The sequence below is a fragment of the Stegastes partitus genome, unplaced genomic scaffold, assembly GCF_000690725.1.
Source record: "Stegastes partitus isolate 25-593 unplaced genomic scaffold, Stegastes_partitus-1.0.2 Scaffold575, whole genome shotgun sequence".
Lineage (NCBI taxonomy): Eukaryota > Metazoa > Chordata > Actinopteri > Pomacentridae > Stegastes > Stegastes partitus.
In genome coordinates this window covers 142566-159751 of record NW_007578306.1, presented here as the reverse complement: position 1 = coordinate 159751, position 17186 = coordinate 142566, and the positions used below count along the sequence as shown (strand labels likewise).

The 17186-nt window shown below is 40.1% G+C and overlaps 1 protein-coding gene across 1 annotated transcript in view; it reads right to left on the bottom strand.

Annotated features, from left to right (window-relative positions):
* LOC103362448 (LIM/homeobox protein LMX-1.2-like) overlaps window positions 1-16635 on the bottom strand; it is a 65895-nt gene extending 49260 nt beyond the window's left edge. Inside the window, exons 1-2 of the mRNA XM_008288807.1 lie at window positions 16569-16635; window positions 14650-14836 (exon numbers count right to left, since the gene is read on the bottom strand). Of these exons, the coding sequence (XP_008287029.1) occupies window positions 14650-14836; window positions 16569-16635 (254 nt within the window). The remainder of the gene's footprint in view (window positions 1-14649; window positions 14837-16568) is intronic.
* Between the last annotated feature and the right edge of the window lie 551 nt (window positions 16636-17186).

Here is a 17186-nt window from a genome sequence, read left to right as displayed (position 1 = left end):
GTACTGAATCCTAAACATATTAGATGGATTTCTCATCCAGATAATTGTGTCAAAGTAGTGCCCTTTCTTTCCTGGTATCAAACTCAATGAGAAGATCTTTGTATCCTGGAAATATTCTTTTTCAAGGAAATGGGTGAATATTTTTTGCATTCTGTTGATCTTCATTTCAAATGTGTTTGAAATGACTAATTAACAGCAGGGCTTTAAATGGTAACACATTTGTTGTCGGAGAAAAGGCTGCTCTCTGATAAAACCATGCAGCAGCACAGATTGAGTGGCAGGTGCAATAAACCCCACCAATACTCTACAGGAGCTCCCAGCAGATACATATCACCAAGATATGAAATCACACAATGCACAAGCTAAGACAAGCAAGAAGTCAATCCAGACATGAACAATAGCTTATTGTAGGTACAGAACAAGCAGCAGCTGTATGAGTAAAGGGTGTCAGCAGATGTGCTTGAGTATGAAACACAATAAGGGAAACAATAACTCATCACTGAGACTGTCACAGTTTCTACAAACATAAACACAGGGAAGATGCAACTAACATACACATTCTTTACATAGTGATTCTTAGAATGAGTGTAAAGAAGTGAGACTTCTAAAATGTGGCTGAGGCTAATGAGTGTATCAAATGGACCCTACTTAGGCCACGTTTACACATAGCCAGGTAATTACAAAAACGGATCTACGTTTTCAAAAATTACATTGTTCACACCAGACGGTTTTCAAAAAAATCTTTGTTTACTCAAACCTGCATAAACACATCGTTAAGAGCTGCTATGAGCATGCCAAATCTATAGGGGGCAGTGTAACGAGAAGCACAAAGTCATGCTAACCAATCAGAATCCTGGAAAAAAACACAACAACAAATGGGACGAATTACTTCCTGTTACTTCAACGATAATGGCGCGAGGCTTGTTTGTTTGGACCGTCAGAGAAGTGGAGTTACTCCTAAATGCGGTGAAAAAAAAATGCAAACAGGCCAAAAACATTTGCACAAACGTAAAAACAAGCACTGCTTTAACAGCATCCATTTCTATCACAGTAGCCAAACTGTAAACATGGGTCACACATATATGACGCTGATGATGGTTTTATTGCATACTGTGACGTCAAACTCCATCTCCTCCTGTCTACATGCAAAAGTAAAGATGGAGTTTTTCCAAATCTCCATTTTGGCTGGAGTTTTCAGATATGATCGTTTTTGGTGATTTGTAGCGTCGTTTACGTGTAAACCAAAGGTCCAAACGAACTGAAATATCACCGCTTTTGCTATGTGTAAACGGGGCCTTAGATTGCCTCAGAGGAGTCACCAGCTGTAGTCAATTGTAATTACTCACGCAAAGTTAAGAGGTCATGCCACTAAGAAGATTAATATAGGATTATAATGAAAACAAGCACAAGGTCTGTGCATCTGATCATTTTAAACAGATAAACTGTAAAGCTGCATTTCTTGTTAGAAGTGGGGCACAGTGGGATGTTCTGACAGAAAAAGCTACATTCTGAAAGCCTAAAAATTCTATAGTGAAAATGATATAGGAGAGTACGAGCTAACCAGCTTTAGGATTTCTCACCATTAGATAGTGACAAAAATGTACACAGTCTTTCCGTGAACTACTTACCTGTCTAGCCTCTTTTCATTTTTGTGAGACATTGTGAGACTAATATGATGTGACAACATGGTATTTTTTTATGTTTAAGACTCATTATGCAGGTCAAAAACATCCCAAGCCCTACTGTTAAAGAGGGTTAACAATTCTAGTGTCATTGTAGGATTCCCCCACAAATCCTACAAATGTACAAATGACCAGAGCACTGACCACAAGCTACATCTGGGATTACTTCAGACGGATTTGCTGTGGTGTTAAACATGATTGATGATGTGAGGTCAGCAGGAAGAAACAGAAACAGATCACTTTCTAAGAAACACATAAGTCTATGTAATAAAGCACCTAAATGCCTTTTCAACCATAACTGGGGATTTCAGCCATGTCACACTGGATAAGACTTTATCAACTTTTTACCAGTATGTTGACTGCCCCACAAAAGACGATAGAACCCCAGACCTCCTGTATGCAAATTCTAGGAATGCATACAGTGTCACTGCACTGCACTGATCATAACCTCCTCTTGTGTTCCGCAAAGCACGTCCCCCTTGTTCAGTGCCAGCCTGTTTGCACATGGACTGTGAGGAGGTGGACTCAGGAGGCGAAGGACTCACTGCAGGACTGCTTTGAGTCTACAGACTGGAATGAACCACATGGGGAGGACATCAACACCATAACAGACTGCATCACATAATACATTAAATTCTGTGAACACAACACCTTGCCTGACTGTATGCAACTTCCCGAACAACAAGCCGTGGATTGCCAGTGACCTGAAGATACTCTTTACAACAAGAAGAAAGCTTTCAGAGCTGGGGACATAGAAGAGTTGAAGAGGGTGCAGTGTAAACTCAAGGTGAAGCTGAGGGAGTGCAGGGACTCCTACAGGAAGAAGCTGGAGACGTAGCTCCAGCAGAACAACTCAAAGGAAATGTGGGCTGGTACGAAGGAAATCACCGGGTTCAAGGTGAAGAACAGAGTACCAGCTGGCAGTGTGGAGAGGGCAAATTAACTGTTTCTTCAACAGGTTTAGTTCACAGCCGACTGCCTCCCCCTCCTCACACATACCCCTTTTCCACCAACCCGGTTCCAGTGCTAGTGCCGTGCTAGTGCCTGACTTAGCACCAGTTCTTTGTGTTTCCACCACCTAAGCACCAGCTCCAGGCTCTCAAAACTGGTGCTTAGCAAGCACCAACACTTTGCTGGGCCAGAGCTAAGCACCAGCTCAGGACCAGTACGTCAGGGGCTGGGGGCGGAGTTATCGTGACCACCAAGACTGATGAATGAATGGGACACACAAGCGGTGATTTGTGACGTGTCTGGTCCGATCACAAATGTTTAACGTATGCAGCAAGATGTTGGAGGTCTTCTACCAGTCTGCTGTGGCCAGCACCCTGTACTTTGCAGTGGTCTGCTGGGGGAGCAGCATCAGAGCCGGTTATAAGAAAAGACTGAACAAACTGATCAGGAAAGCCGGCTCTGTGATTGGCTGCAAACCACATTGTTTGAAGCTGTTGTAGAAAGGAGGACCTTAAATAAACTGTTGTCCATCCTGGATAACCCTGACCACCCGCTTCACTCCCTGCTGGACAGGCAGTGGAGCAGCTTTTCCAACAGGCTGGTCCAGCTCCGCTGCCACAAGGACAGATACAGGAAATCTTTCCTGCCACAAGCACTAACTCTGTTTAACACATCACCCCTGGCTGGCAGAGAACGCTCAGCCTTCTGTGCCTTGTAGCATCTGTTTCTGTTTACATTTATCTGGTTCTGTCATTGAAATTGCCTTTTGCACACTTTTTCTTCTTCTCTTGTACTCTTGCACATTATTTGCACTACACATGCTTATTGATAGAATTTCCCATTTGTAAATCTTTTATTTATAGGTTACCACACAATGCATCTTTATTTAGAGTTTATCGATAGTACATTCTCATTTTATAGTTTATCACATGGTACATTTTTAATTTAGATTTTTATCACATAGGACATTTGTACTTAGAGTGTTAAATACACTTTTGGGGCATTTTATATTTTCTTATTGTTTAGCTGTACTTATTGCATATTTTTGCTTATTTAGCTGTATTTATGGTCGTGGTAACTGTACTCCTTCTGCTGTAACAACCACAATTGCATTTTGGGATTAATAAAGTATTTCTTTTCCATTCTATTCTATACCCATGCACACATGAAATTTAAGGTCCTAGTTTCACAATCATGCACAATTTGGGTTGAGTGTCTTGGGCATCATACTGCTGACCCAGTTAGTACTGGATGACCGGTTTCTCCTCTTGAAACATATCTGCTTATTTTAGTCAGCTCATTTACAATGATAAGAATGAGAACTGTGTGTTTGCCTCATACAGCTCATTCAAAATCTTATGAGTAGCCTAAAATGTATTTGCATCCATTTAAATTGGTTGTGAAAAGCAGAGTTTTTCCTCAGACAGTAGCTGGAGCCTCCCTTCACAGCTCCCTGTGCTCCACATCCACCGACTGTTTCATGTTGCCTCTGTTTGAAGTCAAGGTGGGGTCAGAGGACCAGTAGCATAAATCACTGTACTTAGATGGTGGTGGAGACTGTGGGAGGAGGACAACCAGAGGCTGCTGGGGCAAAAGTCTAGCGAGGCGATGAAACCTAATCTGCAAAGTTTTCGTGAGGGCTTGTTTTTCTAGTGCTGGACTCGGCCGTTGATCAGCTGTGGTATCCAAACAGAACAGAGCTTTAAGGAGCGCCTGCTGGTTCCTGTATTGTTTTTTTTGGTTGAATTTGTACACCCCACTACTCTTTTCTCCCAGGGGCACACAGCGTATTTAGAGTCCTCACCAGTTTGCTATGTCTGGGTCCAGGATTTACTCCTAGATCCTCACCTGCTGGGGTCTCTGCTTTGATTAATGCTCAACACACCAGGTCCTCTGGTTTCTAACAAAATAAACCTGCCCAGTTTTACAATGACATATCCCACATACCTCCTTGTTTAATGATGAATACTAGAGAGCCTACACAGAATGGAAAGGAGCAAAAAACTTACAAAAGGGCAACACTACAACACTGATGCTAAAAACATAGGCCAAATGATGCAAGAGAACCACAAGATACCAGCTCTTAAATGAAACTCTTATGAGCTATTTTTGTTGTTATCATTATATTTTTCCAAACATATGTACCTGTAGTTGTACCAGGCATTAAAATGAACAAGAAATTGAAGAAAACAAGAGTGGTCTAACATTTTTTTCCATGACTGTATATTGTGAGATCAACAAAGTTTTGAGAAGATCTACACTTCATCGATCAAGAATAAATCGCATTGTTACAATCATTTTATGAGAATACGCAAAAAAAAACTATTTTATTCCAACTTCATGGGCAACACTGTAGTTTACGAAATCTCTCTGCTCACCACCACAGTAAAAACACAGCCCTTGTCCTAAACTAACAAATGGACAAATAAATCTCTGCAGTTTTCTACAAGCAGGCTTTTGTAGGTCTTTTGTTTTGGCAGGTTTGTTTTAAAAAAATGTGTGAATAGAGACAGGTTCCTTGTAGTCCTTAAAATAAACGTTTTTTTTTATGTCAGATGGATCATAGTTCTACAGACCCACTGCTAATTCCAAGAAAGTAATGTTTCTGTTACTATTTCATCAGAAATATGGAACAACAATTCCAAATTCTACCTACAAAACAAATAAATAACACTTCACTGACTGCAGCAGGAGTGCTAATAAGATCTTCTGAGTGATACTAAATTACAACAAGTTAATAATAAATGTATTGCAAAAGTTCACATAGGACACCTAAATAGTTAACAACATGTATGGCCACCTCTTGCTTGCAAGATGGCTGCCAATCTGCGAGGCATACTCTCCACAAATGCGTGTGATGTTGCATTCGAGAGACTGGCCCATTCTTCCTGTAAAAACTGGCCAAGTTCACGAAGATTAGCTGGCCATGGGTTTCTGGCAGCAGCTGCATGCCCAAGCATCCCACAAATGCTTGATGGATTGGTGTCTGGCAAGCATGCTGGTTGGTGCAAAACACCATTTCCTTCCTGGTCAAGAAAGTCGTTGACATTATCACCTTTGCACCTAAAGTTCTCTCTGAATGTCTGCTGGGCCCGTGGCTACAGGTGATGACATTGGCCCCAAAGATCACCAGGTCTGATGTGCCATTGGAGTGAAAGGCCCCATACGTGTCCAACCCACCTCCACTGGCAAGTCTTGGCTGCACACAATCCTCATTGAGTTTGCATTTCACATGGGTTCTCCCCCTCTTTGACCATCATTTTAAAATCCTCTTCACTATAGGAAACACTACCTCAAATCAGCAACCTAGATGCTGAAATTGAATGACAATGCGAACACTGTTACTCCACCAAAACAATTCACCTAATGCCATTTTACAGGAGCATCATTGCTGCATCCCGGTTTAGCACAACCTAGACTGGTTATGATTTGTTGAAATCATACAACACATAGGGTTTTTCCCCTATAGCACAACGGTGATGGCTATTCTCCACAGCACTGCAGGAAATGATCTGGCTATAAGAGACCACATGGGAGCTGTGACAGAGATGCCAGACTATGCCAGATAATGCTTTTAACCAGAGAGACAGTAAGACAATGAAAGCTGACAGCAGCAACAAGACAGACAGAAAGAAAGAGGATGACTTGAATTCAACAAATACTATGTGTGTATCAAAACTTGATATATCTTGTTCATCTATGCAGTTACCCTCACCATGCACTCTATAGACTCAATTCCATGTAGAAATATTCACAAGAGCACCAATTGTGGATTATTTCCCTGCTAAAAATAGTTCAAACTATTTTTTCCACTTTGTGCTAAACACCAAACGCCTCTCGTTTCAGGTAATTACTGAACCTTTTCATTTTATACCGATATTTATCAGGTGTTCTTAAAGGGAAAACAACAAATAGCCCTGAGTACTGACTAACATTTGTTGTTATCTTGATTAAAAAAAATAAAAACTTCAATTGTAATTAAATATACAATTATATAAGTAAAAGGGTTTCTCAGCTTAAGATTAGTGAATTGTGAAGGTGATCCTCTGTTTTGGGACAATTGGCACAGCCGTTTCTGACGGGATTTTGAGAACTGGATTTTGAGAACTTTGGGAAGGATAATGCAAAACCACCATTTTTGTGGCACAACCACTTTTAAAAGTGACAAATGAATGAATGAATGAATGAATGAATGAATGAATGAATGAACGAACGAATGAATGAATGAATGAATGAATGAATGAATGAATGAATGAATGACACAAGTAAGGACAAAATGAACAACCTTAGGCTCTATAGATCAGAGACACTTGGGAGAAGTTTTTATACAAAAAGGCTCTCTGTCATCATCACAGCAAGTTTTGAAAAACTCATCTGCATCGTGAAAACTATAAACTAGAAAGTGAATATTGGCGTCACAACAATGAGTCAGTGGCACTGACATTATTAAATCCATTTTTTAAAATTCTCAACGATAATTCTACCAAATGCAGTACAAATAAATCACAGCAAATACTACATTAGTTTTAATTATAGTAGTACTACGATTAAAACAAAGCTCCTTCTTTGTATGTGCCACGCTTAGTATCCTGCTCAACAAAAATGGGAGCAGGATACATTTTCACAACAGTCATGATACTGGGACCTCTATGGGGGGAAGGGTTCACCTTCATACATGACAGAGCTGAAATAGGGCTGACAAAAATAAACTACTTTTTTCACTTTGAATTAAAATACTTGCAAGTGCATCTTAGATGTCGATCTGATAGTCTTAGCCGATTCCTGGGCAGAACTTCTCAGTATGTTCTCTCCTGTGTTATGACCTGTGAGGAAGCTGTGCCTTTCCTCAGACGCGTGCTCCAGCTGATGGCGGCTTGTTATGGTTGTAGTATACAGCTTGAATCTTATCAGCCCATCAGAAAGATTTTGTGATTTTTTTTGTGTGACTACCAGCAATTTGCTCTTTGTTTTTTGTCACTGCTCATCTTTTCTCTCTTCTCTCACTGCAGCCAGTCAAAGCAAACCTCCCTGAGTCTGCTTTAAAATGACCTTTTCCTCTCCACTGTTATCAAGTGCTGCGCAGTGGGGGATTGTTGGGTTTCTTGCTCTAACACTGTAGGCAAATGGTCTAAATTTACACAGCACTTTTCTACACCTTTCTGCAAAGTGTTTCCTGCTGTCAGGAACAACTCCAGGTTCTGTGTGCAAGGACGCTTCAACATGTGGACCAGCAACCTTGCAATTTTTTGACAACTTGCCTTCTTGACCTCACTAATGAAGTGCCCTGAAATGACTAATGTTATGTTTTGGTGCTAATGATATAAATAATACTGAAGTGATTTGAATTGAATATTCAACTGGATATGAATAAGAAACCCTCACATTCACAAGAAACCAAGCAGTGTTTCGTACGTACACTAATCCACGGTGACTATTTGCTAAAGCGAAAGCCACTGAGGCAACTAATATTGTGGGACGGCGTATAAAGAGCACACGACTTGCACATTTTAAGGTTTTTACATGTAGTTTTACAGCATTAAAATTACACACAAAATGGTCGAGGTTTGAGTAAAGGTCAGAGGGAAGGGGTTGTTTATCAAGACTACATTGCATGGACTAACATGTAAAAAATGTAAAAATGCATTGTGATAATACACAAAGTGACTTGTTATTCATACACTATTTCTTGATACCAGGTCAACTGAGAGGTTGCTGTCGAGGAAAGTGTGTATTCATTCAAAATGCTCAGTCTATCCACTAATATAGTTCATATTTATTATGCATAGAACCTTCAACATTGTCCACTTTCCACAACAAACACAAATCTAGTAAATGATACCAAACACAGTAACAACAACAACAACAACAACAAAAAGGTATGCTTCCTCTCCACTGATCAGCTAGGCTTCCTTTAAGTGCTGGCTCCTAATTACCCAAAGTGTCGCTTTGTGTACAAGTCAATAAAAACAACATAGATATGCCCAAAACAAGAACTGGCTCCTGGACAATCTCAATCTGAAAATGAACTGACTGCACTGAGTCAACATGGCCGCTGAACAGTCCCTTTCAGTAGTGAAAGCAAGCGGTTTGGCTGTGATTCATTGCGCATTACATCTTTGTTGAAAGCTCACACTCATAGGCCATTCCCCACTTCTCTCTCCTCCACTCACTCCTCTGCAATGGCTGCAGCTCAGCACACCAGCTCACCTAAAACTAATCCATGCCACACAATGCAAGTTGCAATATTGGAATAATTCAGCCATATATGTTTGAAGCATAAATTGATTCTGAAGAAGAATAACGATACAGGATTAGTTCCCCTGAAGTCTGTAGCCTTGTTTTTGACAATGTCATTGGTACACTGCAGTTTTAGGGTGGAAATTATTTCATTCATTATGTCTTTTAGCAGGTAGGAAACATGCTGACATAAAAATAATTCATGTTTTGTTTTGAAGGCACCTTCAAAATGAGATGACACTACCTGTCACATTTAGGGTTATCAAGCTTGGTAAGAAAAAAAATTGTAATGACTTTTCCAGAAATGTTTGTTGTTGTTACGTTATTCTGCACTATGGTGACCACTATAGTTAACCTCACATGATCTGTCTGGTCAACATATTGGAGATGACACACCCATAAACAATATAGGAACAGTTTGTCGGCAGATCTAGATCCATATAGCAGCTGCTTATCGGGCTGAATGATTCCCAGATTTTTTCCACTTGACCTTAACTCTAGTTGTTGGTGCGCACTGTTCCTCACTACAGCTGGGATCTTACGGAGGCCTGATTTGATGTTGTGATTATTTTGGTATATTGCACAGCCCTAAAGAGTGTCTTCATTTAAAAATTTTAGTGGCACTTTCTTCTGTTAAAAGACTCTTTTTTTGAGAATTAGTCCTGAAGCTGGTCCAGGTTTGGCAGTGTACCAAACCTGGAAAAAGCTGCTGGACATGCATCAACTCTTGTGTCACCACCTTACTCCAAGCACTGCCATGTCTTTCATACCCTCTGGCAATAAAGTAAATAGAGGTACAACTCGATATTAAACAAAGCTGCACTCTTTACTACTGTATTCTGCACTGTTATTCAGGCACAGAGTCTGAAAGAGAAAGGTCAAAAACAACAATAAACTCGGTGCTCGGGAAATGGAGAGCATAAAAGAAGTCAAACAACCGAAAATAGACACCAACATGGTGTCTGTGTTAGTTGGTTTAAGTATTAAAGTGTGTGGACCTCCGTGGCTATCCCCTTGCCTCCCTATTTGTTCACAGCTCAGCTACCACAACATGGATCCTATTGTAAATAAAATATAGAGAGCCAGAGCATTGAGAAAAGAGTACTATTATGGCAAGGAAAGAGACCTCTTTTTTTTCCATTTAAGGCTGCATCACACATTTGATTTTTAAACTGATTTAGAGGTGACCAACACGAGTGACCGAATTATTAGAGAACAAACAAGGATCATAATATAAAATAATGAAATAAACATTTAATTTACCTTGTTTAATTTTACACTGTTAGCACGCTGCATTTCGCAAGATATCCATTTATCCAAACATGCAACTAGTATGAAAGAAAATTAAGAATACAGAGTAACTGTAGTACTTTGATTAATATGGTGGTGAGAGGATTTTACCCTTCTTTTGCAGTCTGTTCTACTTATTCATGGTTCCTGAGCTTTTTTTCTAGAGCATTTTTTAAACCTAATACAGGATGTGTCATATATTCCCTATATTTTGTTTAAGTTTTTAACCCCACAAAGGTATGAAGAGACTGTTATGCTGTACACTGATAATCCTATGCATGCAGACGTCGCTTTTGAATGAAACCAAGTCAATATTCAAATTCTCCTGTATTGTGCTGTTTTTTGTCAAATGTTTTGCCAGTTTCTGGCCGCTACTTAAACGATGCACTTGTGCTCATATCAGTATGTGACTGCTACTTCTCTAAAGAAAAAATTATGTTTGTAAGTGAATTTTATGACATTTTCTTTACCCTATTAAGACTATTAAGATACATAATTTATTTTATCAATAAATATCTGTTTTATTGTGCTCAAACTAGTGACTCTTTGAAGAAATGTAATTTTCTTTTTTGATTAATATTCTGAAGTAAGACAAGCCTTCTTACTATCACTGTGTAAATACACAGTAATACAACACAGCAATAATATTTATGTTGCTGTCAAATAAAATCATTTAAATCACCTCACTTATTAATTCTGATGTTTTGTTTAAACCTCCTCTTGACCGTGTTTAAATGACTAAATGCATGGAATTTGTGCCACGTGATTGGAACATTAGACATTTGCTTTAACGGAGAGTTGAACAGGTGCACCAAATGAAGTGGCAGATGAGTGGATGCTCTTCAAGTAATAATCTGTGACTGTAGCATTGGCACTCATCTAAAATGTTCCCAATGTCAACTGATGATGTTTGGCTTTCACTTAGTGTATTTATGGCTTTAGTAAATAGTATTCTATTACAGTAGCATCTTTATTTTTTTGTCATGGTGGCTATTTTTCTCGAAGCAGCCTATTATGACAGGTAGGTTACTGTTTAAGCAGCACTCTGCTTTTATTGCAGTTAAATTCACCAGTTCAGTCTGTGTGTCCTGTTCAGAGGCTCCTCAAATACAGAGGCAGAGAGGGCTATAATAAAATGCAACTCTCTGTGGAAGAGTAAATATAAGACATGGAATCACAGAACCATTAAGAAACATAATTAACAATAATTATTATTATACACACCAAATGACTTTGTTTTACCTATATTCTAAATGATATCAAAGACAAAAATGAGATGATAGATATAAACACAACAGAATTCATGGCATAGAATCCGAAAGTTGACACCATAAAATTTAATTAATGCATTTTATTAATTTGGTAGTCTGGCACTTTCTTCTTTAATAATAAAATACCCACCTAACCTATTTCAGCCTACACGTTTTATTCGAGAATAGCAACCCCTGTAGACTTGATGTTTTCATGTAGCAGTGGGATTGTAATTAATGACTCTTCCACTGATGGAGTGATTTCTCAAGCAGCTGTCTCTTGTGTTTCACAGTAAAATTACAGTAAAATACACCTGTGAAAAATATAGACTTCTATGTTGCTAAAACTCTTACTATTAAAGCCTTCCTACTGTAAACAATAAAACAGTCATGATTCACTTTCACAGTTTCCTTGACATATCAGGAGTCCGGCTCTAGTATAAAGGCATATTTCATACCTGTACCCCGGTAACTCAACTGGATCAGACAGCGACCCATGTCCAGGGCTATAGTCCCCAACACAGCGGCCGCGGTTCTAGTCCAACCAGCGGCTCATTTGTTGCATGTCCTCCCCCCACTCTACCCATATTTCTCTGTCTCGCTTCATTAAAGACGAAAAAGCCCAGAAAAAATATTTATTTTTATTTTTAAGTGGTATGAGAATGAAGTCAGTCAATCTGTCTTCTTAAATCTTCTCAACATTAAGTCCTGCAGGCATTTCGATCCGCCACCCATGCATCTATTTTCNAGACTTGATGTTTTCATGTAGCAGTGGGATTGTAATTAATGACTCTTCCATTGATGGAGTGATTTGTCAAGCAGCTGTCTCTTGTGCTTTACAGTAAAATTAGAGTAAAATAGACCTTTGAAAAATATAGACTTCTAATAATAAAACAGTCATGATTCACTTTTACAGTTTGCTTGACATATCAGGAGTCAGGCTTTAGCATAAAGGCATATTTCACACCTGTACGATGCCACTGATAAAAATCCTGTTTTACTGTTTACTGTGATCAAGTTTATTTTTGAGCGGGCACCCCGGTAACTCAACTGGATCAGACAGCGACCCATGTCCAGGGCTATAGTCCCCAAAACAGCGACCATGGTTCCAGTCCAACCAGCGGCTCATTTGCTGCATGTCCTTCCCCCCATTCTATTCCCCACGTTTCTCTGTCTCGCTTCACTATCCTGTAGATTAAAGGCAAAAAAGCCCAGAAAAAATATTTATTTTTACTTTTGAGCGGTATGAGAATAAAGTCAGTCAATCTGTCTTCTTAAATCTTCTCAACATTAAGTCCTGCAGGCATTTCGATCTGCCACCCATGCATCTATTTTCTACATATATAAATATAGAATTATATTTCTATTTGACTTAGTACAACTATGTCAAACTGAATATTCTAACGTCACCTTGAAAAGGCCGTATGGGATTTTCTCCTGACTTCATTTGTGACCTGCTGAGCCTGAATGTGGCTCAAGATCCTCCACAGGTCTTTATTATTTGCTGGGTTGCAACTAAAAACCAGATGAGGCCTTGGCAAGCAGGGCTCTGCAACAACCTGCCACTTATAAGTTATCTTTTATTTCTCATGCTTCTAGTCTCTTTGTTGTCTTAATTTGGTTGTGCTGAATTTAATCATATTAATTTCTGTTTTATTTCACTTTTGTTAATGTTTTCTTTATATTTAGGTATTGCACACAAAAAGGGTAAAAAAAAACAACTGAGAGAACAAATAAGGATCCCGACTCTGGAAATGTTTGAGAATCTGTTCTGGCAGTAAGTGCTGGCTCAGCAGTACGTCTCAGCAGGCTAATGTTACTGGAGATGCACGCTGCCCATTGTAGGCCAGCAGACCTCAAGCATGCAGCAGCAACACTGAAGCCCTGGCAGAGGACAAAGGCCCTTTAAGAAAAAGCAGACAGGCACACAGAGAAACCCAGCAGAGAGTGGATGTGACAGTCAAACGGCCTGTTGTCAGTGCAGCCTGTCTGGGAGGAACCTCAGTACAGCAGGCGAGACCACCCAGCTGCAGGCAGCCCCTCATCAGCACCGCTCAGACAGCACCAGCACATCCAACACATCAGCCGTCCGTCTGAAACACTTCCACTTACTGTGACTGATGTGAGCAGCAGTCTATTGTCTTGCTCATGTGAAGCACAGTTTTATACAGTTTGTTTTTTATAATGTGTACATTCAGCGACACATTGCTGATGCACATCACCTCTGACAGTTTGCAACCAAAACTAGCTGGGTGCTGTTACTATCAGCCGTTGTAATATTAGATAATCATAAAGCAAACAGCTCACCAGTCAAAGGTGTTACTAATTACCTGCCATTCTGATGACACATATTGTTTCACAGTTATTCACTACAGTATATTAAATTCTGATGCGTGTTTGTTTTCAAGCCCCCATCCACCCCAACTGAAGCTACACTCGGTCAATGAGTCTTCACATGACAATAAAGTCATTCAAAAACCATGTATCAGTATCAGTGCGTGTCCCTTCAGCTTGAATTAATGCAAGATCAATCCAGATAATTTGACCATCAGATTTCAGGAACCTGCTGTAGCTCTTTTCTAATATTTTACAAATAACAAAATAAAGTCACTTCCAATATATCATCAGTTAAACTCTTGTAAAAATGTGCAGCAATGCCCCTGACTGCTGTGTTATATTAATAAAATGATTTACAATGAGTACCAAGCCAGTGCATTAAAAACGACACACAGCTAATTAAATCCTGACAGTATCAGAAATAATTGTGTTGCTGGGAAATTCTCAAAAATGTATAAAAACGAGATACGATAATTCAAATCCAAAATAAATTTCAGCTTGCACCTGTTGCATCCTTAATAACAATAACACTAAAATTTAGGGTCAAAACAATTCACTACACAAACCGACATCTTGTTGTAAAATCACCAGGAGAGGTGGGAGCAGCTGCCTCCACTGCGCTGAGCGATGAACAAGAAAAAACAACAAACAGAGACAAATGTAACCCCGGTTCGAGATGCTATATTTTCAGTAAGTGAACAGGTCTTTAAAGGTGTTGAGAAGATGCGCAAAGAAATAAAACCCTCAGCTCGTGATGCGGCGTTTGTTCTGTATAAATGTGCGCAAAGACCAGCCGCAAGCAGCGGCAAAACCAAGGCCGCTTCTCTCGCTTTCTTTCAAGTACAAGCCAGTGACATGGTGCTGGTGTGCGGAGGCCGGTGAGGCCGCGGAGCAGCTCTTACTGTTGGTAATCGCTCCTGCAGTACAGTTTGGTGTCCTTGCAGTAGCAGCTGGCGCTGAGCGGCTGCTGGCACGCCGCGCACTGCAGGCAGCGCTCGTGCCAGGACGCGTCGTTGACCCGCAGCAGGAAGCGGTCCGAGATGATCCGCGTGCAGCCCTCACACACGGCCCGCAGGGGGGAGGCAGCGCCTGGCACAGGGGGGGAGAGGGTGAGGCCGAGGCCGGTAGCTGCAACACATCAGTGCCGACGGGCGCTGCACTGTGTTCTGCCGTTACTTTATATTACTATATGTCATTAAATACTACTATGTATTATTAAATACGACGATATATTACTCATGTATTATCAAATATTGCCATATGCTACGTATATATTTTTAGATTTTACTATATATTACCCATATATGATTAAGTACTCATATATATTACCCATATATTATTACATATTGATATATGCTACCCATATATATCAATAAAATAGAAATAAATAAATAAAATATCAATAAAGCATTATCTTATATTATTAAATTGTATTATTTATTACCAACATATTATTAAATATTGATATATGTTACCAATATATTATTAAATATTGATATGTTACCCATATATATCAATAAAATATAAATAAATAAATAAAACATGAATAAAACATTAGCTTATTTTATTCAATTGTACTATATATTATTAAATATTAATATTATATATTACCCATATATTATTAAATATTGCTAGATATTACCATATATTATTACATTTTACAATATATTACCCATATATAATATATATTTCTATATATGACCTATATGTTATTATATATTGATATATATTACCCATATATTATTAGATACTGCTATATATTACAAGTGAAACGTTGTGATGTGTGTGTGTGTTTAAAGGTCAGCTCATCGAACAAAGGGGACTTTACACGTTTACATATTAGCACAAAACCACATTTCCATTCAACCTCTATTGTTGGCGCAGACAGTGACCAGTCTGTAAACCTGAACCGATCCAAAGTGAACACTGGTCAAAATGTTGCTTGAAACGTCCAGTAAAGATCCATGTGAACAGGAACAGAACTGAATTAGAAAGAAAACAGAACCTAAACTATGTTTTAGGCAATACTGAAATCGTTTTACTGATGTGAAGAAATCAAAACAAGAACACTGACGGTATAAAATAAGCCTCTGAGTCCGATCATCACTATTATTGTTCTTTAATTTGGAGGGAAGACAATTGACGTAAGCGGCCAGTGGACATGAATAGGTTGATGTTAGATTTGTGATAAATGATGCACTAACCCACCAGTAAAAATGTATGAGCATCACTCTAAAAGGTTTTAAAAGGCGCCTTAGAGATGATTCTTTTTACAATTATTCTGTACCTCGCGCGCGCACACAATTACACACAATTGTTAATTATAAATAAAAATAACAATAACATCACTTCTTTTTTTTTTTTTTTTGATGTGTTTATACTAACTCCTCAGTGAGCTTTAGAATTGCGCCCGGGGGATAAGTAAATAAAGTTATGTGAATTAAATCGAACACATATATTTATCATTGTGTTGTTATTTTCTTCCCCCTCGTGTCGGGTCGCCGGCACCTCACTAGAACCCGCAGAGCGACTGGCTGCTGCATCACAATAAGTTGGGTCCGATCAGAGCCTCCAGCTAGAACCCAGGAGGTTCTGTTCATTTGGAGGCTGATAAATAAAACGTGTTGAGTCCTGAGTTTCTCAATCAACTGAGAGTTTCAGGTCTGAACAGCGGAGCCCCTGGAGGAGGCCCGACCGGCACCGGCCGAGTCACAGTGACACACGGGCCCAGAATAAACGGCGTTTACACTGAAAACTTCGGTGTCTCATCTGTGCGGCGGGTTCCCGGTGTGTCGGTTCAACAAGCAGCAGCTCAACTCACCGATGAGCCCGTCCAGGCAGCCGGCGTCGCTCCGCACACGGTCCTCCAGGTTCACGTCGTTGAGCATCGGAGCGGGTGTTCGGGCCTCTCCGCACTGAACACACTTGTTGCAGCTTCCATACACCGTCAGGTCCCGGCCTGCTCTCTCTCTCCCTGATGACTGGCAGGAGCAGCGAAACAACTCAGACGGAGCTGAAGGAGCATGAAGTTGCTGCTGCTGCGGCTCCAGCGGTGACAGTGAAGCGGCTCCAGCTGCCCTCAGCCTCATATGGCATCCTGCTCGCTGAGCGGCTCTCCTCTCTCTCTCTCTCCGGTGGGTGACGGCCTCCCGGTCCTCCCCCTCTGTCACACAGCGGCGGAGCGGCGCAGGGATCCGCCTCTGAAGGCTGAACCGTCCTGACGCTGCAGCATCACGGAGGTGAAGCAGCCGAACAGCCCCTCACACACTGATCCCACTGTGTCTGTGCTCCTGTTGGACCACTTTATAAATTAAATGAATCATGGCCTGTTTTGTTGTTGTTGTTGTTGTTGTTTTTCCATGTGTCCTCCAAAACTGACTGGCTGATAGTTCTCTCTGTTTTTGCTTAGCATCTTTTTTTAAAAAAAAGAAACAATAAC